Source organism: Lactuca saligna, chromosome 2, assembly GCF_052625555.1.
Source record: "Lactuca saligna cultivar CGN05327 chromosome 2, ASM5262555v1, whole genome shotgun sequence".
NCBI classification, from domain to species: domain Eukaryota; kingdom Viridiplantae; phylum Streptophyta; class Magnoliopsida; order Asterales; family Asteraceae; genus Lactuca; species Lactuca saligna.
In genome coordinates this window covers 143,686,628-143,710,664 of record NC_136418.1, presented here as the reverse complement: position 1 = coordinate 143,710,664, position 24,037 = coordinate 143,686,628, and the positions used below count along the sequence as shown (strand labels likewise).

The 24,037-nt window shown below is 34.1% G+C and overlaps 3 protein-coding genes across 3 annotated transcripts; 2 read left to right on the top strand and 1 right to left on the bottom strand.

The window, feature by feature from the left end:
• The first annotated feature begins 7,002 nt into the window (after positions 1-7,002).
• LOC145031911 (zinc transporter) lies at positions 7,003-9,813 on the top strand. The gene is made up of 10 exons (XM_078980565.1): positions 7,003-7,278; positions 7,774-7,966; positions 8,042-8,127; positions 8,197-8,360; positions 8,458-8,588; positions 8,669-8,755; positions 8,851-8,960; positions 9,048-9,178; positions 9,301-9,443; positions 9,525-9,813. Exons 1-9 carry the CDS (start codon positions 7,220-7,222, stop codon positions 9,411-9,413), a joined length of 1,074 nt encoding a protein of 357 aa, XP_078836691.1. The 5' UTR covers positions 7,003-7,219; the 3' UTR covers positions 9,414-9,443; positions 9,525-9,813.
• A 166-nt stretch (positions 9,814-9,979) lies between these two features.
• LOC145030194 (putative pentatricopeptide repeat-containing protein At3g47840) lies at positions 9,980-12,293 on the bottom strand. Its single transcript, XM_078978601.1, has one exon. It carries the CDS (start codon positions 12,125-12,127, stop codon positions 9,980-9,982), a length of 2,148 nt encoding a protein of 715 aa, XP_078834727.1. The 5' UTR covers positions 12,128-12,293.
• Positions 12,294-16,118: 3,825 nt separating this feature from the next.
• LOC145031910 (ribulose bisphosphate carboxylase small subunit, chloroplastic-like) lies at positions 16,119-17,170 on the top strand. Its single transcript, XM_078980564.1, has 3 exons — positions 16,119-16,392; positions 16,484-16,618; positions 16,736-17,170. The coding sequence occupies exons 1-3, from the start codon at positions 16,216-16,218 to the stop codon at positions 16,967-16,969; spliced, it is 546 nt and encodes a 181-aa protein (XP_078836690.1). The 5' UTR covers positions 16,119-16,215; the 3' UTR covers positions 16,970-17,170.
• The last annotated feature ends 6,867 nt before the right edge of the window (positions 17,171-24,037 follow it).

The following is a 24,037-nucleotide window of genomic DNA, read 5'->3' as shown; positions in this document are numbered from 1 at the left end:
GTTGACAAACACCTCTTTTGGAAACATGTCTAAATCTTTTACACTAAAATACAAACCAATCCCCCGCAATGGTGCTAAAATTTGGTGGTTGTTGAGGCCAACAAAATAAATAACCATAAATCTTTTACATTAAAATAATGTATAATGGTAAAAATATCGAATCCATGTAGATTGGTTTAATTCGTTATTTCTATGAAAATCTTTTTTTACAAAAAACTAAAATAAAATATAATTGGGGGATTTTGATCTTTGGAGATGTTTAAAAGAAAACTAGAATTACACTAAGATTTAAAAACACACTTCAACAAAAGCAAAGTTTGATGTAAAATCAATAAAATAAAGATGGTTGACTTTGGACTTTCATTACTTGAACATTTGGTTAAATAATTATGAGAATACCAATGTGCAATACTTGTGTTTATAATCTAATTTGGCTACATCAATTTATAAGCATAACTTGACTCAACTCTTCTTTTGTATTAAAATGACTAAAGAAGCTCATAACATATTTCCTAAATCAAAGTCACAAAACTAATGAAGCATGTAATTTTGTAAAAATCTAGGTTTTAAGAGTCACCAAATCCATAAGAGTAATCTATTGCTTTCATTACAACTATGGATAAAATATTTTCTTAGTCTAAATGAAATAAAAACAAACATTTAAACTAATTGTTGCTTGTTAAATTGAAGACCTATTACATAGTCAAGAATTCAACCAACAAAAACAACATTCACATATCAATATTCATGACTAGAGATATATAAACATGAAGAAAGTTTTCATAAAAAATATAAGCATAGATACTCAACACAAGTTCATGGAGTTCTTCAAAATAACCAAATCATTCAAGAAATTACATTCAAGTCAACCAATAGAAGTTTAGCCTAGCATGGCTAGACTCAAGAAACTAAAATGAAAATAGATTGTACCAAACATGTATCAAGATTTAAGAGTGAAAAGATGATGTTCTCCACAATGTTCTTGGTGGTCTTCAAGCTCCAAACTCCAGAGAAAAGTGAAAAAAAAGCGGATCGAAAATTCCCCCAAAAGTGAACCACCAACCATCCCAATATAGAGGCAAAACACAAAACTCGGTTTCTTCACTGCATGTTGCACACGGACGTCTGGCGAGTACACACGGACCGTGTGTGAGTGCTGAATGGACCAATTTGGTCAATCATTAAATGGACCTCTTTCTCCAATGCTTAAAATCTTGATCCAACCCAATTTCAAGGTTTTTGATAGCCTAAAATATGGCTTGTAAACTCTTCCAAGATGGCCCATTGCTTCCTTGGTCTTTCATAACTCAATTTTCTTCACATCATAATCCTTCGTCCAAAATTAAGCCCAACTTGCTCCTTCGGTCATGTTGATACCAAGCCCAATCGCACCAGTTTAATTCCACAAGCAAACCTCAAGCCTCCAAAAGTCTCGCACTCCTTCCATACATCCAATGACGAATAGTTTTCGGCAAATCCTGCAATTAAGCTAAAAAGACTAGAAAGTACCCAATAAATATGAAAAATAACAAAAAGGGAAAATATGCATAGATATTAACTAAAATGTGATAGAATTAACTAAAAATAAACTAGGAAAAGAAATAATAAAATGAAGCTATCAGTGTCCCCTCTTTTCATGCTTTAAATCCGCCCCTAACCATGTTAATCTTTTTTCCTTCAATTTCTCGATGATCAACATCATTCTTAGTGACTTCCTAAGTGTCATGTTCGATATTCCGCCCAACAATATATGAATGTAATATAGATGACCATCACAACATCCTCATTGTACGATCTCCATGGGCTGCTTATTTTTATAATTAAACATATGGCACTATTTTTTCAGATAACATAAATAATACAAACAAATATAATTGTTCTTGACATTAAACATTATATGTGTAGATTTTTTTGGACACTTATTCAAAAATATTTTTGAAAATACAAATATATTTTTGGGTTTATTATCCAATTTGATAGAAAAAAATATTTTTTTAGAAAACGTTATTTTGGAGATAATTTTTAGATATTTAGAATATTAGTTAAATTTAACATCAAAATCCTCAAACCTCATATCAAACTAACACTAAAATTAATGTTGGCAAATAACATTAAATATAATACACAATTCATTAGTGTCAAATATAATCTTAAATTTTCTTTAGTAAATAATTGGTCATTCAGCTTTTAACTTGCTTATTTTTAGTTTATTTTCAATATAATTATATATTTGTATTATTGATATTATTTGTGTTATTATATTTAATAATTTAAGATATAATATATATTTACATAAAACACACAATCGAATATATATATATATATATATATATATATATATATATATATATATATATATATATATATATATATATATATATATATATTACAAAATTTTAAAAAATCACACCACTACCATATATAATATTGGAATGCTAATTGTATGCTAAATATAAACTTTGTTTAATAAAATGATTGTTTCAATAGTATTATAATATGATAATTAGTTATATATAATAATTTAGTTTGATTATAACTCTTTGATAATATAATTTAGTGTAATTTAAATAATCATATATAATAATTTATTTTATTTATAAATTTGTGATAATATAATTTAGAGTAAATTTTTGATAATATAATTTAGAGTGATCATCAAGGTTGTGAAAATCGTTTTATCAGTAGCTCTGCGGTCGAATGACGTTAAACGATTAATCGGACTAGGAGACAATTAATTGAGGATCCTAAATTATTTAAAAAGTTATTAAAAAAATAATATATCCTAAAAATATAATTATTTGAAAATTTTAAATTTTAAAATTTTAGTATAATATATTAAAATTTGAAAACTAAAAATTTTAAAAACTTAAAATTTTGGTGTAGTATTTGAAAATTAAAAATTTTGAATTTTTAAAATATTTCTTGCCTGTGACCACCAATGGCCGTAAAGGACCACTAAACCCGAGTTTGACTGATTTCGACTAATTTCCGTCAAACACCCTGATCATAATCGGTTCAAGACCGCCGAACGATTAATTGACCGTCAATGCGTTAATCATATATAATAATTTATTTTATTTATTATTGATTTTGTAACGTGGTTAGTCCTTATGGTTTGCTTCCATTGTACAATTAATTTCTAGGCTATTAAATTTAATCATTTGGCTGATATTTTTGTAAATATGTCGATTTTCTACTTACCCCACCTTTATAAGGAACATAATTGTAACATCTTTTTTTTTTTTTTTTTTTTTTTTTTTTTTTTTTAATTTAAGAGATTATTTAGGCAATGTACATTAATAACCACCATCGCAATATATAATGCATTTTTAGGGGCAGTTATCAAACGTAATGTACTTTCAGGGACAACAAAGGTAATGCACTTTCAGAGGAAACATCAACAATATGAACCAATCACCACTAACCACCGATCACAAATCACCCCTTATGTTAAAACACCCATCGAATGTGGCTATTTGAAATAGTTTTTAATACTTTACCATCATTAACTGGATAACATAATTCATCACAAAATACATTACCACACAAATTGGAGCACATTGTTTTGACACAAACGTTACAAACAATAACAACAAGAAAACATATTATTTCTTTAAATAAACCCACACATCATTGTCTTATTTTTGTTGGAGCCTTAACATTTCCATTGGAACATATTTCTTCCCTTGAATAATGAAAAATACTAAGAACATTGTCCATATGATTTACAACTATAATATCTCCAGAAAAAAAAAAAAAAAAACACCCACCAGAATTTGAAGAGGATCATGCCTAATTTGCTCTAATGAGACAGTCTCCCCAGGGGACCATTAACGTCATCATTTAATAGGGATTGATATTGAATGACGACCTTTTTAGCAGTTAAAACAACAAAGACATTAGCAAAATAGTAAGATTCTTCGAAGCCTATATTTCGTCGGATAGTTTAACCTTGTCGACTCTCTCAAACAACATGATTCGATTTTGACAACATCAATTCGATTTCAATTCCGACGAAGGGTTTGATTAGTAAAAAAAGAGGAGACGACGAGAATGTTTTACCGAAGACGTAACGAAATAAATGGGTAGAGAATTTAGGGCTTTTCTAACAACAAGGGTACAATGGTATTTTCATAGGGATCTAACGACTCTAACCAGACGAAGTTAAAGTTATGGACTATTAGGGCAACGAAATCAAACCATATGGACTATCTATATTACGAATCAATAGTAGGACCAATAATGTGGATTGGGGCAAACTACATGACTACGTGGTCGTGGGTTCGAGTCCCACAAATGGCAGCAATGATGTGATATTAGACCTCCGGGATGGTGATGATGCTTCGATTGTATGGATTTCGGTGGAGATCTGCAATCAGTACAAGAAACAGGCCGTCAGCCGTTCTCCTGGAGGAGGTCCTGGGAGAGCACTCCGACTGTTAAATTAGTCTCCGATAGAGGATAATGAATAACATAAGGCTTAGAGAGTGATGGTTCCACTGCTTTACTGTTGGAGGCTAATGACCTTTTATAGTAGAGATCTGGGCACAAATCCCACTCTTGGAGACAGGAGTGTCAGGCCTCAATTGGGATAGGGGCGCTGATTGGTGGATTGTACATTTGTCCTCTACATAAGCCATGATTGGTTTAACCGTGGTAATGGTGCGCACACCATCATTGGAGTTAGCGTGTGCTTGTTTGTCGTTTGTCGATATTTCTGCATATGTTCCAGACTGGATTCTGGATATCAAGAGACAGTTCGTTCCAAGCCGGAATGGGTGTTAGGCCGGGAGCATGACCAACTGGATTGGCTGCGTGGCCAATACTTTTGATATTTTCCGACGTGTCTAGGAGGCACGCTATTAGTAATAAAAAAATATGAGACAAGATTGTAAAAACCAAATAAATTTAAGAGCCGTTGAAGTTAAGTGAATTTAATATCAAATCATTTATTAAAAGAACTAGTTTTAATAAATATTTTTATTATCATCAATATAATTTGTAGGGATAATGACTTGAAAGGGTAACGAACTTTCAATATTTGTCACATTTAGTCACTAAACTTTTTTTCGTTATCTATTTGCCATTAAACTATTGAAACTGTTCACATTTTACCCTTATGACCGGCTGTTGCCGGTCATAAGGGTAAAATATGAACAGTTTCAATAGTTCAATGGCAAATAGATAAAAAAAAAAAGTTTAGTGACTAAATATGAACAAAATCGAAAGTTCGTTTCCCTCTATAAAGTTCAATGACTAAATGTGAACAAACTTCCTCTTGTATTATGTTTTAGCAAATTATTTATTTTTGTTAAATTGTAGCAACATTTGTTGATGAAGAAATCTATGAAAAAAAAAAAAAAACAAAACCCTGAAAATATATTTAAAAAAAAACAAAACCGAAATAAAAAACCAATGGTTTGACGTTTTCCAAAATAAAAAATCAAAATTTCCAATCTGATTTTGGTTTTACAAAAAAATGAACCATTCTCACTAATGTGAATTATAACCATTGGTTTGGCATGCGAAATTTGTGACATCCTATGAATATGTAGTTACAATATCGTCTGAACTCGTAATTCATAGTAAGGGGTTAGAGTATCATCGCATGAATACGTAGTTACAACATTGCTTGAATTCGTAATTCATCACCTACAGGTTATGGGTCTGTTGGTGTTTCCACTGGGTTGTCTAGAATGGTACGTGGTCGCCATCTATACTCTGGTAGATGACTACATCGCCACATTGCTGGTTAAGGTTATGGTATCTTCTTTCATCCTACATCACATATTCATCATGATCTATTTACCGAATTATCATCACCTTTCTATCATCACCTATCTCTCATCATTTTATTTCATCACACACCAACTATTTCATCTACCCATGTTCCATTCGCAACATATTTGTAGATATAAAATAAATATACGGTTTAAATCTTTTAAAACATGTATAAAATCGTTCATCCAGCATAGACAACAAGTATTCAAATAATATGCACACGTAGCACGTAATTTATATAAAATACTTCATATCTATGTGTAAGATGAAATTAACTATATATACCATAAAAATCCAATAAATGCTTCCTAACTTCGAACCCCAAGGTTTACTCTACTAAAACTTAATATTCTCGGCTCTCTAGACCTAGAAGGGTCCAGATGTATCACACCAAAAAGCTCAAGATAGCTCTTCCTCTCACTCTACACACTCAAGCTTGCTAGGCTTCTTACTTATGGGAAAGGTAGTCGCAATTGAAGGCAATATGGCTTGGGCCCAAAGATTTAGGGTTTCTGCCAACAGCGCGGACTCGTCGGGTCGCCTCACCGACTCGTCGAGTCCATTCATTAATCCGAGTCATCAGTCGCGACCTTACTCGACGAGTTGAGGCGTCAACTCGTCGAGTCTCTCTTCTTAACTCAAAATAAAAATACTTAAATTATGATACCTGGAAATCCGGATGTTACATTTTGTTTTTTTATTTTCCTACATTTCTTCATCAACAAATGTTGCTACAATTAAACAAAAATAAATAATTTTGCTAAAACATAATACAATAGGAAGTTTGTTCACATTTAGTCATTGAACTTTTTAGACGGAAACGAACTTTCAATTTTGTTCACATTTAGTCACTAAGCTTTTTTTCATTATCTATTTGCCACTAAACTATTGAAACTGTTCACATTTTACCCTTATGACCGGTAACAGCCGGTCATAAGGGTAAAATGTGAACAGTTTCAATAGTTCAATGGCAAATAGATAACGAAAAAAAGTTTAGTGACCAAATGTGACAAAAGTCAAAAGTTCATTACCCTTTCAAGTCATTATCCCTAATTTGTATAATTTGTTATGATAGATCAAAATAATTGGCATGAAATAATTAATACTCAGATGATTTTCATTAATAATTGAAAATAAAAAATAAGACAAAATATAGTGGTTTGTTGCCCTATATTTTTTATCCTGGTAAAAAAAAAAGGGGGATTTTAAGGGATTTGGTCCAAGCCCAAGCGTTTACAGAGAGATCTGAGCCCAACGATGAGAGGAATGGAAGATGAGTGTCATCTTGTTGCTTACGAGATTCAACTTCGTTTTTGAAATTTCTGCAACTCGAAGCAATTCCTTCTGGGAGACTAGGTCGCTCGTAGACTTTTTACATGTTTTTCAACTCTCTTAAGCTTATTATCATTACAATATCGTTCAAATTTGACCCTTTACGATGATGTCCCCAAATCCTAGCTCCGACGATCGCGGCTCTTCTAATGCGGCTAATTTCAGGTATATTTGTCTGTTGATTTCGTATCAGTTATAAGGTCTATTGATTCGGTGACCAACGCCCAGCCTCAAACCCTGATTATAGAAAATTAGGAGAAAATTACACACAAGAGAATGAAACTCCTACATGTATTGTTGATCGAGGTTTTACAAATTAATTACTTCCAACTCTTTTTGGCCTATATCTTCTGTTGATTTACCTCACTCACATTCTTCACTGTTCACTAAACATTGAAATTAGTACTACGGGGAGTAGAATGTGCGCGATGAAAGCTCTTTCAGTCGAATGGTTTTCTTTACCTGTGATTCCCTAGTTATCTCCATAGAAACAGCATAGAGAGATTAGAGATAGATCGTGTGTATTCTTTTAATGTTCCAAACCTCAATCACAGTGAAAGGGACAAACATAATGAAACATTTGTACAAATTTCAAGTCCTGTGCTTAGTTATATCCTCTTATTGGATTGCGAGATCAACTGATTAATATGTGTACAACAGGCACACCCCCTTGCAAATAATCCATTTCATTGGCAACTTCTTGAGGATATGGTCTGTGTATTCCATGTACAGCTATCTGTCTCAAACAGGAGCTTCTGTTGTACTTTTTATCTTCAGTTGTCTTGTTCCATCATCCATCCTCTTTTTAATTCTGCAAAAGCCATGGAAAGGAAGGCCACTCTCAAATACACAGGTAAAACTGAATCCTTCAGACATAATATTTCTGTTACAATACATCTTTTTCTTTAAAAACTGTCTTAATTTTCAGGTAGTACCTTCGCTTATTAATGGTGTGATTACAGCTTTATACTACATCTTATGGGGAATAGGCCTTAAATCCTGTGGCCCTGTTAGGTATGTTTGCTTCTTGATAAAACAGTTAAGTTGGCTACATTTTCCCTAAGGTCAATTTGGTCATTTCAGGGCTATTTTGGCAGAGTACTCAGGTGCTGTTCTTGGAGTTCTTTCTGCTGTTTTGTATGGCCGAAAAGGGCATATTTGGAAAAAGGTTGGTGGTCTGTTTGCAATGTTGGCATCTTTCTACTTCTTGTCTCAAGGATGGGCTACTGCTACATATTCTCCATTCTATATCCTCTCATTAATAAAAAATTATACTTTTTTCTAACTTCTTCTGTAAATCTGTTGTGAGTTTTATATTTGATGAAAGACTTAACTAGAAAATACCATATAATGATAGCGATGATACTGAAGGTAAAACACAGGAAATATTAAACATGAAGAGCATGATAGCTCCTATATCTGCTGGAGTTTTATCAGCATTAAGAAGGGTAATCACAAGACGTATCTCACTTAAGGTATTTAAACACCTTGAAACATCTTTTTTTACAAATTCTAGTAACTAAAACATGATTAAACATATATTTTTAATTTTCAGAATCAACTAAAAAGAAGGCTTCATGCTATAACTATTGCATCTGCCACTTGCTTTCTGTTTCCTGTAGCCATGTGGGACATGATTGTAGTAAGTTTAGCTATTGACTCTTTCTACTTTCCATCACTTAAACATAAAACTTTTCTTTTTATTTATTTATTTATTTATTTAATATATACAAACAGGGTTCTAGCTCAACCAATGTGGAATTGCCATTTTCTGTTTGGGCTTTTTCAAGCACCATTCTCTTTGGTGTAATATTAATATTTTATGTGGATAGCATTGCTGAAGAAAGGTATCCTAATTCCTACATGATTTCTCAATTCTCATTATTATTTATTTTATTTTATATAATATTAATTGTAAGAATATAATATTTTAGGCTGCATATGGTGTTCTCATCTCCAAGACATTTAATGGTTGCTGGAGGATGCTTAATTCTCATGGAAATCTTTTACAAAATGGACTTCTCATTACCAGGCTTTTTGATTTGCTGCATTCTATTGGGCTTTGGTACATCACTTTTATATCAAATTTCACTATTACTCTCTTATCATTTACTAAATACTATGACAATAAGAAGTTAATAAAATTCTTTCATGGTTTTAACAATGTTTATTTATTTTTTCGTGTAGGAATATACGAAGCAACTTCTTTGGAACGTGGGAAAAAAGACAATTTAAATAATATTGATGTTGGGAATGGGATATTTGATGATCAAAGTCAAAGGTCTCCTCTTCCAACTTGATATATTTGAGACTCGTATCTTTGTTAATTGGTAAGTCCTGAATGTGTAATGATGTCTGTCTGGATAAAGTGCTGTATATATCTTGTCTGACTCTTTTGTCTTGTATTGTAGCATGGATTATGTGTATGTACATCACGAGAGAGAAGATTAGAAGCACGTGTTCCATAATTGATAATATCTTTATTTTCACAAGAACTCAAGAAGCTAAGAAATTTACTCATGAAGGAAGAGAGGTCAAGTGATGAAAATGAAGTGAATGTGAAAGTTGATTACTAACCAACTATTTTGAGTGTTATTACAAGATTAGTCACTTTTTTCACATTTTAATGTATGAGAAAGTAACCAACTAACAAATTTGTTCAAATTATACCAATATGACTTTCAATGGTTTTATCGGTTATACCCCTTTTATATGGCTTCTACAATCTATATGGTGTTCCCGTTGACATCAACATTAATAATGCTATAAACATCATGAATGAAAACGACGCACATTTGTCAGTTAATATGTTACTGTTACTGTTACAAAATCTGCAAAGAAGAAAGTTACTTGAATATACTTTAATTCAAAAAAGAGTAACGTTACTAGTTTCAAATTCTCTATCCGAGTACAAAATTTTCTCAACTTCATCAATGTTGTATAGCAACAAGTCTTTCTCTTTCCTTAAAGACAATAACCTTAAAACACAATCTATATCTTCCCATTGAGGATGCGAATGATCTCCCGCCGAAAATGCAAAAACACAATCTTTAACCTTAATCCAAGACCACCCTGGTTCCTTAACAACACCTTTTATCCTCATTAATCTCCTCAAATCTGCCGCTTCTTTCCACCTCCCTTTACCTGAATACAAATTCGCCAAAGTAATATAAGTTGAAGGGCAATTTGGGGTTTTCTCAAGAATCTTGGCGGCTGCCCGCTGCCCAAAGTCAACATCACCGTGTAATCTACAAGCTCTCAACACGGTTGACCACACAACATCATCGCCACTAAATGGCATGTCATTTATCATGTTTTCAGCCTCACGTAATCGACCCGATCTACAAAGTAAATCGATCATACAACCATAATGTTCTTTAGATAAACTTAGGTTATATTTTTTAATTAGGTCAAAGTATCGAAAACCTAAGTCAACTAAACCCGCATGGCTACACGCGGTTAGAACCCCAATGAATGTGACCCCGTCTGGTTTTAAACCGGACCCAATGAGCTGCTCGAAGAGGTCAATAGCTTGTTGACTCAACCCGTGTTCCGCGTACCCATTGACCATTGCAGTCCATGACACGATATCGTTACATTTAACCTCATTGAAAACCTTTAAAGCTTCTAAAATGGACCCACATTTTGAATACATATTGATTAAACCACTTTGAACCATGGGTTCACAATCAAGACCTACGCATAAACAATGGGCATGAAGTTGTTTGCCTAAATCAAGATTCGCCATGGTCCCACATACGCTTAAAACACTAGCAAAAGCGAATTCATTCGGTTTTAATCCTTCGTTTCTCATTAAAGAAAGATACTTAAAAGCTTCATCTCCAAAGCCCATTTGAGCATGTCCTCCAATTATAGTGCTCCATGAAACAATATCTTTTTGTCTCATTTCTTGAAAAACTATTGATGATGACTCTAACTTTCCACATTTTGAATACATTGTCATGATGGAATTAGCCACAGACATAAACTTTATAAAACCACTATGTAAAACACGCGTGTGAAATTGTCTACCGAAATCTATTTGTGCAAGATTTGCACAAGCAGAGATGAGTCCTGCGAGAGTGTACTCGTTAGGACTCACCTCTGATTCTTGCATACGCAAGAACGCGTTAATCGCGTTATGTTCTTGACCCGTTTGAACATATGATGTGATCATTGTTGTCCATGAAACAACATCTTTTGTTTTGATTTTATCAAATAAGTGTAACGCGTATTCACCTTTTCCACATTTGTTATACATGGTGGTAAGAGAGTTGGCAACAAATGAAGTTGTATCAAAACCTTTCTTCAATGTTTGTGTGTGAATTTCTTTACCACTACGTAATAAACAAGCATCTGCACATGCTTTTAATGCGATAGCTATTGTGTAGGAATCATATGACATACCATTTTGTAATAAGTTAGAAAAATATGAGATCCCTTCGGTGTTGAAACCAGCACGAACTAACCCAGTTATGATTGCAGTCCAGGAGACTACATTTCTTATAGGCATTTCATCGAACACTTTACAGCCTTCGTATACTTTCCCGGTTTTCATATACATGTCTAAAAGAGCGCTGCCTACAAAGACGGAACTCACGAGATCGGTTTTTACTGAGTACCCATGAAGTGATTCGCCTTGTTTAGCACTGAAACTGAGAGCGCATGCCTTGAGTGCTAGACTGAATACGAAGGGGTCCATTCGTTGAGAGGGGTCGACCCACATGTTGGAGAATAAAGACAAGGCTTCAGATGAATTGGAGGTCTTTACGTAGCCAGATATTATGGTGGTCCATGTGATTTCATCTCTGTGAGGTAATTTATCAAACAGTTGGCGGGCGTCACTCAACCTGTCTGATCTTACGAGCTCCTTGAGTTTGGAGTTGACTTCGAACATGTCGAATTGAGTGACATTGTGTGTTTCTTGAAATGATTGGGGCTTGAATGTTTGAGCGTAGGCAATACATGAGGTTGTATACGATCTTTTGATACAAATTCTGGCTGATATAACCATGATTCGTCACTAATCCACTATAGATCGTTGATCGTTTACGCACCTACTGACCTACAAAATGTATAGCAACCATCAATAATGCTTCTGGTTCTAGCCTCCCTATTACAATAAACTGTCTTTGCTTTGTATGGTTTAAGTCGATATCGTTATATACTTATATTATGTAATTATGTTTCCGAATATGTTTAACAATGGATCACTAAAATAACCAAAATAAAACTTTAAAATCGTTATTTTTACTATTTAGTATTTACTATAAAAAATTATTTATATTGTAAAATGGAATTTATAGTTTCTTCTATGAAATTGCTGTATGAATAGTTTTTCACAACATATATGTTAGAAAAAAGAGAAGAATTTAAATCGGATTACATATTTTTTTTATTTATACACATTTAATTTTGTGTTCTCTTTTGTCCATATTTTTCTATTAAAATTGTTTGAACCGTTCAAAAAACATCATTATGACTTTTTATAGTAAGTTTAACCGGTTTATGACATATTTGAAAGCTCTAGCGAAGCTCCAGTCGTCTTCTTCGTTGATTATATGATTTTTCCGACGATCGTTGATAAAAAGAAACAAAGAAAATAAGTAAGAAATGGAGGATTAGAGTGGGAAACGAGAGAGACGAGGAGGATCTAGAGATCTGAGAAAGAGGAAGGGGTTGTGGTTTGTGGTGGTGAAGGTTTGGAGGGCGACAACATTTGATGGTGGATTCAGGAGAGCAGATATGGAATTCTGACGAAGTCGGTGCCGAAGGGTGCTAGGGTTTTGGCCGAATGCTAACAACCATGGCATGGCAGAGGCGATGAAGGGTGATGACCAAAATCTCGTCGGAGAAGTAAGTGGTTTGTGGTGGTGAAGGTCTCGATTCTAATGGTGGATTGGAAGTTGAAGATGATGAACAATGATCGATTTTAATAGTGGCCAGAGAATATGACCAAAATCTCGTCGGAAAGCATTGTTGGCCAGAGAAGATAACCATAGTCTCATCGGGGCTGCCAAATATGTCAGAAACATACTATAGCATGTCATAAAGATGTTTTTCGAACACTTCAAACAAATTCAATGGGAAAATTTAGACAAAAAAAAAAAAAAAACAGTGACTAAATTTATACCAATAAGAAAATAAACCACTTTTCAAAGTCATTACTTCTTAAAAAATTCTATTGAATTTTAACATCATTTTGCCAAAACAACAAGGAAATGTATTTTACAAAAACATAGTTGAGTTAATTTCTTTTACAAAATTTTACAACTTGTTGATTGTGTTATATATTATTTAACTATAAAACAATACTGAAAAAATGACAAGGTCATTAAATGTTTGCATACTATCATTTTTTCTTTGAAAATTTATTGAATCTAAACATTAAAGAAAAAAAATAAGATGATCACAATAGCTATGTTTTCTAATTTTTTTTATCAGAACAAAAGAAAAAAAATACTCAATAGTTAGGATTTTTGCAGACAATCATCTACAAAAATCTGTCATTTGCGATTTTTTATCCAATTTTTCAAAAAAAAAATTTCATTTTTGGATTAGCCAAAATACATTTCCATAAACCATGAAATCCAAGTACAATTGTTTTCAAAGCTCATATCAATTACAATTTTATTTCAAAACATTAGAGTGTCCCATAAAATGTCTGAGAGAGTGCACGCCGCGCCATCAACCCTTGCCATTGCCCTTGGGCTCAGAAGTACCTGAAATAAATCTACAAACTGTAAGCTAATGCTTAGTGAGTTCCACAGAACATACCGCACATACAATCCACATAACACATATCATATCAGCCGTAAAAGCTACACATATCACATAAGACATGCATACAACAAATAAGGATGTCGTGGAACCTCCTAAGGTCTTACTCCAGGATGTCATGGGCTCCCCCACATGGTCTTATACCTAAATGCCATGGGCTCCTCCCATGGTCTTTAACTGGAAAGCCATGGGCTCCTCCACATGGTTTTACACCCAGGTTTCATGGGCTCTCCCATGGACTTTACTTGAAAAGCCATAGGCTCCCCCACATGGTCTTACAGTTAAGTGCCATGGGCTCCCCCATGGTCTTCCCTGCAAGTAACGCATACCTATAGCAAAGCACTAACATAACTAACTATCGCAACACGTATCTCTACAATCAACAAGTATGCCACATATCACACAAAATGGGCCGGCGTTGGTGCCTTCGACCCATTGGTATGGTGAGGAGACCCACCTCTCACGAATGCTATGCTGACAAGATAAGATCGAAAAAGTCCCAATGCGTAGCTCCAACTCAACTTCCTATAAGCATCATAAGATTAACTCGTCATAATCCCATAATTACCATCAAAGTCAACTCTGGTCAAACCTAGTCAAAGTCAAGGTCAACTATCCATGTTGACCCCAACTTGTCGAGTGCATCTAGCAACTCGTCGAGTTCCTACAGAGTACAGAGAACCTGAACAAACCCTAGCCAACTCGTCGAGTTGTTTCATCAACTCGACGAGTTCACTTGCTATCCAGAAGACTGGGAAACCCAATCCGACTCGTCGAGTTGCTAAGGCAACTCGTCGAGTCCCCCTCCCTGTTTGCTTATTATGATGATTCACCGAATGCAGGGACTCCAGGGCTTAGATCTGTGTGACATCCCCAATTTCATGGCCCGAAAAAGACCGATTTGTTTATGAGTAGTCGATGAGTTGACGGCTTGTAGGCGTGGGATAGTAGGTGACTGGAGAATCGGTGATGAGTGGGTGAAGGGGTGAGGACGTGAGGAGCGGCCGCCGGCTAATGGTGGTATGGTGGATGTGTTCTTCATTCGTGACTCATGAGTATCAAAAAATGATGACATGTGTTTTTTTTATTACGACACCGCAAACGCAAACTAGCCACATACGAATACGGAATGAATACAATGATATCGAATATTACGAATATGAAAGGAAATTAGATTTCATTAATAATTAAATATATCTATTTTTTAAATGTAAAATATATATACGGATTTGTGGGTTGACCCGCGAACCCAAACAGGTAATCCAAACCAACCTATGAAATAAATGGGTTAACGGGTTGGTGGGTTGGCGGGACAAAAATCTCAACCCAAATCCGTTTATTTTCGGGTTGGGTCAATATCGGGTTACGGATTAGATCGAGAGTTGTCACCTCTAATTATAATCTATCAACAAGCCTTCTTTTTTAGTGTTTTTAAAATTCAAGGCGGCTAAATTGTAACTATGTTGCTCATTAGTAATAACTTTAGAAGAGTTTTTTTTGCTAAAATTTTAATTTTTAATAGCTGGTTTTATTTTTGGGGGGGCAATCTGCCCTGGATGCACCCCGGATGCACCCCAATGAGGCGAGAACTAAACAATGATTAATAATATTTACGGAAAGCAATAAACTAATCTAACAAAGAAACAAGCTGGAATGTGAATAAAGTATTTCATTTATAGCAAGACACAAGTACATATTCCACATAAGTTTCAAATTGGCAACTCGCATAATAACATATATACATGAACACCAAACAAGCAATCTATGAATGTTTATGCGTGCCTCTTCCAAAATTACAAAAAACATTCTATTTAGGTGTCAAATTATGATTTTTAGAGGGAGAGGAAGAGCATTCTAGCCAACCGTATGTCATCCCTCTTTTGGGTTGAAGGTTCAAGTCTCTTGTTGGTGTTAAAAAAATAATAATAAATAAATAAATAGTGGATATCATCACCCACATGCACCATACGTTACTAAATGGTTAATTACTCAATGATAAGGCATTACATCCTTTTAAAATCTTTGTGGACATTATGCATGTAATGTCATCAGCCACACCATACGTTAGAATCAAGATATATATATATATATATATATATATATATATATATATATATATATATATATATATATATATATATATATATATATATATATATATATATATATATATATATATATATATATGTGTGTGTGTGTTTGTCCGTTAGATGGCAACTAGTACTATATATACCTATACATCAATAAGGACTAAAATAGTCATTGGATTCTAGAAGTCCATTCCTAACTACTACTAAGAGAAGAGCAGCAAATTACTTATAAATGGCGTCCATCTCCTCCTCCATTGTCGCCACTGTCAGCCGGACCACCGCCACCCAAGCCAGCTTGGCTGCTCCATTCACTGGTCTCAAGTCTAACATCGCTTTCCCAGTCACCAAGAAAGCTAACAACGACTTTTCCTCCCTCCCCAACAATGGTGGAAGAGTGCAATGCATGAAGGTATATATATGGTCGATAAACCATAATTAAGTATTCAAATTATTATCAGAGTCAGAATATGAGTTAGTTTACCAAATTTTATGTGATACAGGTTTGGCCACCAATAGGGTTAAAAAAGTACGAGACCCTTTCATACCTACCACCATTGTCCGACGCCGCATTGTCTAAGGAAATCGACTACCTTCTCCGCAACAAGTGGGTTCCTTGCTTGGAATTCGAGTTGGAGGTCTATTTCTTTTAATTGCCTTTTATTAATTTTATTAACTAATTGATTAATATAAACAAAACATAATTAATTGTAAAGTGAGTAAATATTTATATTTGTGGTGTGTATATATAATAGCATGGATTTGTTTACCGTGAGCATCACCATTCCCCCGGATATTATGATGGAAGATATTGGACAATGTGGAAGTTGCCTATGTTCGGGTGCACTGACTCAGCTCAGGTCATGAAAGAGGTTGAAGAGTGCAAGAAGGAGTATCCCAACGCCTTCATCCGTGTTATTGGATTTGACAACGTTCGTCAAGTGCAGTGTATCAGTTTCATTGTCTCCAAGCCCCCAGGTGTTCTCTAAGCACCAAAACCAACCCTCTTGCCTTGGGTGCACCAAGATTAATCAGTCTCTTCAAGACCATAGGCTTTGCATGTGGTTGTGGTTAAACAATGTGGAATTGGCATCAAAATTGATTGGTGTAAGGCTTTTCAAGATGAATGGTTCAAACTAAACATATGGTTGTTTTGTTTTTATATGAATAAGTAAATGGGTATTTTCTAACTCAGGGTTCAAGATTTATTGCTCGTTAATTCGTTATATATTTATCACATAAATTGAGTTTTACAACATGCATATATCACTATAGACGGAGACCCCTTTGTGGTGTTAAAGACACGTAATCATTTTCTTACAAAACCAAATCCGTAAAATATATGCTGTCGGACAAATTAAATCAAACCCTTGATAGTTGATTCACTAATTTTTCTAATTTTGTAAGGTGAAAAGTTTTTGTCCTACTCTTTTAACAGGATGGTTGGTAGATTCTTCTTATCTTCTCATGTAGTACAAAAACTTAGGGATGTGCTTTTTTGACACGAAATCTACTATTAAATACCGATACATATTTTTTACCGTTTTCTTTTGATGTTTAAATATTAAGAATATTCATTAGTTCTCGGTACATCTTTGACCAAGCTAATATTACATGCTCCGAAGTATAATTAGAAGAAAAAGATTGCCTCTTTAGTTTTTGGTTCGATTTGGGATTTTGGAAAATATTTGGGTACTAAACCGGTAATACGAAATGAAAGTGGTTGGAAAAGTGGAAATGAATACCTTACGAAATACATGTATTTGGTTTGGGTCTTGTATGGTTTTGGTGCAATACCGGTTTGAGCTTGGGAATTGGCTTTCCTTGCTCATCCCTGTAGAAAATAGCCTCTACTATGACGACTTATGTCGTCCTTGAATGCCCCGATGTATCCAGTATAGATTCCAACATGTCGTTGCTTTAGAATTCATCGTTAGAAGGTTGTAGCTATTACTAAAAATGTTGTTATACCGTTTGTCGTTACATTAAAAATTAAGAACAAAATAAAAATTAAAGATAAGTACGACATATCATGTCTATAGGTTTCCCTTTCAAAAATAGTTGGGGCATATTATAACGATATGACGTCGCTATAAAGTGTATCATTGGCAAATCTTTTCGACATCTACAACGACATATTGTCGTTTTATTTGAAATTTAATTTTTATTTTCCAAAGACTTTATAGAACAACTCAAAATATATATATATATATATATATATATATATATATATATATATATATATATATATATATATATATATATATATATATATATATATATATATATATATATATATATATAACAGTACTATCATTTGATGTTATACAATTTTCTTTTATAGCAATCAAAGTTCAATAGTATATCTACTTATCGTCATCCAAATATTCCTCATTGCCATTCTCCTAATGTTGTTGTGGTGATGGTGGTCGATTCAAGCTAGTCTTATACGCATCAAGGTCGAACGTAAGCAGCGATGAACACGTTGGTTGTTGGAGGTTAGATATGTTTCTCGCCATGATATTACAAAATGGTTACAATTGCATTTGAAATAGTTCATTTTAATGTTGGGATAAACCTTGTAACAACTCATTAATTCAACTTTTGAATGTAATATGAAACTAAATCCTCAAGGGACCTCTTAGGTCCACGAAATCAACTACGGCGTTAGAGTGAACCATATTTTGAGGATTCCAACCTTATCCAACGAGGATGAAGATGATGGTCCTACATGCTAACTTTGTGCATTGAACTTGCAACCGTCGTTTCATGCATGATTCAGAAACCCTTAATCATATGTAGAACTTAAGAGTATATTCTTCATTGTGATATTTCCATGTCAGATATGTGCTTTGAAACATATACTCATGTATGTGGTCATGAACCATATTCAGTTTTCAACAATGGATTCAAACTTATTTTTCACATATGATCCACTAAGCCATTTATGGTTAACATGCTTATTTGTATCAATAAATTTTGTGAAACCATTCCATAACTCCTTTGGGTTTTAATTTAATTTTTTTTATGAAATTGATCATCATATATGAATGTTAAAAAACAATTACATATAAATTTTGTAAGACCATAACAGTAACACACCTGGATTTTCTTTACATAGAATATCAACATACTTAAAACTTCCATCCATAATAGCAACACACTTACATTAATGTGTTATGCAAAATAGATTAAGAAAATGCTTAAATTAATCAAAATGTTTTTTTATAAGCCATTACTATATTTTAACATTATTTCCATTGTACAACAATGTTATAGTGTAATGAATTATGAGCATTTGGTTTGACATGCGAAATTGTAAAGAACACAATGAACATGGTGATTTGGGTGTCTAAGAGATGTATTTAATTATAAAAAGTGTTATAAAAAAAATTATAAATTAGATCTAGATAGATAAGTAGCTCACACTAACACTTTCAATGTTACATCTCTCAAACACACTCTAATAGTGGTATGCAACTCATTATTTATAGAGGTGCTAACAAGTAGCCACACACACACTCTCTCTCTCTCTCTCTCTCTCTCTCTCTCTCTCATGACAGAAGGCTTCAATCACACATGTATAGTTGGGTCTTCCAAAGCCAGTCCTTCACTAGTCATCTAATGGAGAACTTTCCACCCAACATTCTCCCCTCAAAGTTAGGAATGGATGTCTCGACTTCAATCACCAAAAAGAGCAACTTCACTAACAAAACCTCAAGCGTGAAAAATATAGAAATGAGCATCAAAACTTCAAGTCGTCAATGATTTTCCAATCCGGGTTCTAGAGTGTGAGACATCACAATCCGAGCATCAAAAGGAACTTTGGAGAATCCAAAACTCCATAAATCAATTACCCAACTTTGAGCATACAAACACACCACAAAAATCTTTATTATGTCTAAACCCTTCATGAAACTGGGAAAATCCCAAATCACTTCAGAATTTCCAATTCGAATCCCTTCATAAAATTTCCTTCTCAAGGTCACATCGGTCTTCAAATTTGCCTAATATGAAAAATCCAAAGCTTTCGATTTTGAATTCTCATATTACTAATCTCTCCCCTTTTATAATCGAAATATGATTATAAAACCCAAATGGGAATGAGAAAGTGTTTAATTTGGAATTTTCCATGCAAAACTCCCCCTGACAAGTAGCATAAATGTTTCGTTTCAAATTTAGAAAATCTAAAAAAATATCACAATTTTCGAATTCTTCACTTCTCAGACCGCCTTTGACTCGAAAATGTACAAAATAGTGCATATTGTTGGAAAATACTTGCAAAAATGACCACTTTTTGAAAATCCCCCAAAAAAATCTTCAACATTTGACAAGATTTTGATTTCTGGGTAAAAAGAGTCATTTTACTGACACTTTAGGGACCAATTGTGAATTATTTGTGTATCTTCCCCAAATACAGGCCCAGTTGCAATTTAGGAACGAATGAATGTAACACCATAGTCAAAACCACTTTTGACTCTCAACTTGACTTTTGTTTCCAAGATATTTAGCTATCAATAACTCAAGCGATTTGAATCAAGAATCTATTCCTTTGGATGATTTTTCGTCCATTTATCCATCGGTGGAAAGGTAGCATCAAATTCCAATTGTGCATCTTCATAAACTTATTCAACTTACTGTCTTCCTCCTGTAATTGAAATATTGTCAGCAAAATCATGAAAATCGTTATTTCCATCATTACCCTCATCATGAGTAGATCTACTTGCCCTCCCCCCCCCCCAAACCAAGGATTCATCATATCCTCCCCCTCGACATCAGGATGGTTAGACATATGCTCCCCCTCGTCATCATGATCGTTAGACATATGCTCCCCCTTGTCACCAGGATAGTTAAACATATGCTCCCCCTCGATATGGTAATCTTGTCATTCGTTGTGAGATGAAGAAATCAAGTGCTTCCCCTCCACTGGATCATCAGTCGAAAATTGCATTCTTTCGATATTAGCTCTTGAGGTTGATGAATAACGTGCATCATTTTCTTTAATTGAAATTGTCGAATCATCAGAATGTTTCAATGCCTTAGGAATTTTATTATATTCAACATTGATCTCTGCATCAATTTCCCTATCAAGAATACCAAAAATTAAATTGATATCAACATCAAATGTAAACATTTGCTCATACTCATCATTAGATTCTGAAACTATTGGTTTTTAAACGGAAGTTTGTTCACTTCTCTTGACATAATAGTCATCAAACGTGAGATTGAAAGTTTATTTAATCTTCATAGCTCGCTTATTCAACACTCTATAGGATACAAAATTGTGAGAATATCCCAGGAAAATTCCCTCATTAGCTTTCGTCTGAAATTTGGAAAGACTATCCTTGAGATTCATGAAGAAACATTTGCACCCAAAAACATGGAAAAATTTAATATTAGGTTTCCTTTTGTTTATAATCTCATAGGATGTAATATTAAAACGACAATGCATACAAGAGTGATTTTGTGTGAAGCAAGCAGTCAATATAGCTTCAGCCCAGAAGTATTGAGGCAGATTCGCATAAGTGAGCATCATTCTCACCATTTCACATAATGATCAATTTCTCTTTTCGACTACACCATTTTGTTGCAGTGTGTACAAAGATGAAAAATTATGTGAGATTCCCAGTTTTGTCATAAACGAATCTAAGATTCTATTTTTGAACTCTATTCTATTGTCACTTTTTATCTTTCGAACTTTTCTTTTCAAGCTCAATTCAATTTTCTTGATAAAATCAATCATCACTTGAGTAGTTTCAGACTTCTATCGAAGAAAGAAAACCCAACTAAACCTTGAAAAATCATCAACAATAACTAGTATATACTTCTTTTTATTGAGTGACTCAACAGTCGAAGGTCCACACAAGTTAATGTGAAGAAGTTCCAATGGTACAATGATCTTTAAATCAATTATGATTGGATGACCCTGAAGATGTTGTTTTCCCTGTTTACATGTCGCACATGATGAATCATTGTCAAATTTCAGAACAGGTAAACCTCGAACAAGATAATTAAGAACAAGTTTGTTTATCTTCCTAAAGTTAAGATGAGATAGACGTTGATGCCATAACCAACTGAGATCCGAAGATGCTTTTGATAGCAAGCACACAGAGGGTATGCCTATAATTGGTTTCATGTCGAGCGTGAACATGTCTCCATTTCGTTTTGACTTTAGCTAATGTTGGAGCATGGAAATGCTCTACTAATTATGAGTTATTGTTAGGTTATTTTATTCTTTTATTGTATTGTTTGGTTTTTCTCTCCTTATAAATAGAGAGAGATGGTCATGTATTATTAAAAAACCAAGAGTGCACAAATGTAGTTTCTAGTGAGAGAGAGTGTGGTGGGATCTCTCCCACCAAGGGAGAGTTATCTCTCCCAACCCATCTTCTTCATGTAATATTTTAGTTCTCTCTTTCTAGTAAAATCTTGGAATTACTCATCTCTTTTATGTTCTTCATTTAAATTTTTTATGATCGTTTAATCTCAAGATGTTCTTATTCTGCATAAACCAATCGTCAAAATAGGTTTCAACAATTGGTATCAGAGTCATACCTTCAAGGTTTAAGCGACTAGTTCAAGGGAACGACTCCTGATCGGTGTTTATCTTGAAGATTTTTCCAATTTTTGCAAAAAATTTCGGGTTCAAATCGGAAATTTTTATGATGAGTTTTTCCAGTTTTATAGTGTTGATTCAAGCTTTCAAGAATAAAAATGTTGTTGTTTCTTGTTCATTTTTCTACTGGAAAATCCAGGTGTGCAAAGTTTCTTTTATGATGATGTTGAAGAAGAAGCAGAAAAAGGGAGAAGAAGATTGTTGTGGTCTAAAAATTGTTGAAGAATTTGCTCTAGACATTTTATTTATGCCTTAAAAATAGGAGGCAAAAATCTTGGGCTTTATTGATGAAAGTGGAGAATATTTCCTTGAAGACTATGTTCCAGCAACCTCTTGTTCATAAACAAAAAGGTATGATGTTCAAGTTCCTTTGCTCTTAAAAGTTGCTGGTAGATCTTCCTTTGAATATGTTGGACGTAGCTAAATGGTTTTGAATAAGACACTTGTCCTCTTTACTCTTTTTGGAAAAGAGTACTCCGTTTTATTATTCCCTCCAAAGCAAAAACCATGTGACTGTGTCCAATCCCATTACCTTTTGTCCCTTAATTTTCCTGCACACTCAATCTTTTACCCTTGACCCATGCCTTGTCCCCTTAACTTTTTTTCCTTCCCAACACTCCACCTGTGACAACCCGAAATTTATCACGTCATTTTAACCTCTTCTTCCGTTAATAAAACTCGCTTTATTAAATTGTCCGTTAAACTTTTGGATTAGGTTAATTAAATTGGGACTTTTATTATGACTTCATAAGAGTCGGAACAAATTAGAAACACGTGAAACACCCTCAATATTCCCTTGAAAAGTTTTAGTTACAACCAAGTCAAATTTCGACCATTTAATCGGGTACGACCAAAAGCCCCGTTCAGCGTCAGTATCGGGTAGATTTCCACCAAGCTACAAACTCAACCCTTATATAAGGGATTGAGTGGTCACATTGAAGCCTTTCCCACTCTTAACACCCTCTCTCTACAAAGCCGATCTTGATCCAAAAACGCCTCTTTCGAGCTCCATAATCGTAAGTAATCTATCCTAGCTTGTTGTTTAGCTTGATATACCTGCAAATTCGTGTTTAAATCACCGAAAACCCTCATAATCATGTGTTTACAGCCCAAGAACACTCTTGGACCGCAAACACCCATAAGTGGGGTTTTGAAGCCCCAAAACCCTTCTAAACCACTCCTAGGGCTTAGATATGACTTGTGGACTTGCATGTATGAGCTTAGAACCCCAAAATCATATCATATGGAGAGTAAACATGAGTTTACGGCCCAAGAACACTCTTGGACCGTAAACCCCTCTTCATGAGCCGTGAACACCTTTTAAGGTGTTAAATTTCCCCTTAAACACCTCGTAAGGCTTGGTTAAATGTCTAGAATCAACCACCAATGAAGTAGGGGCATTAAACATCAAGGAAACTATGGACTTAGGAGTTCACGGCCG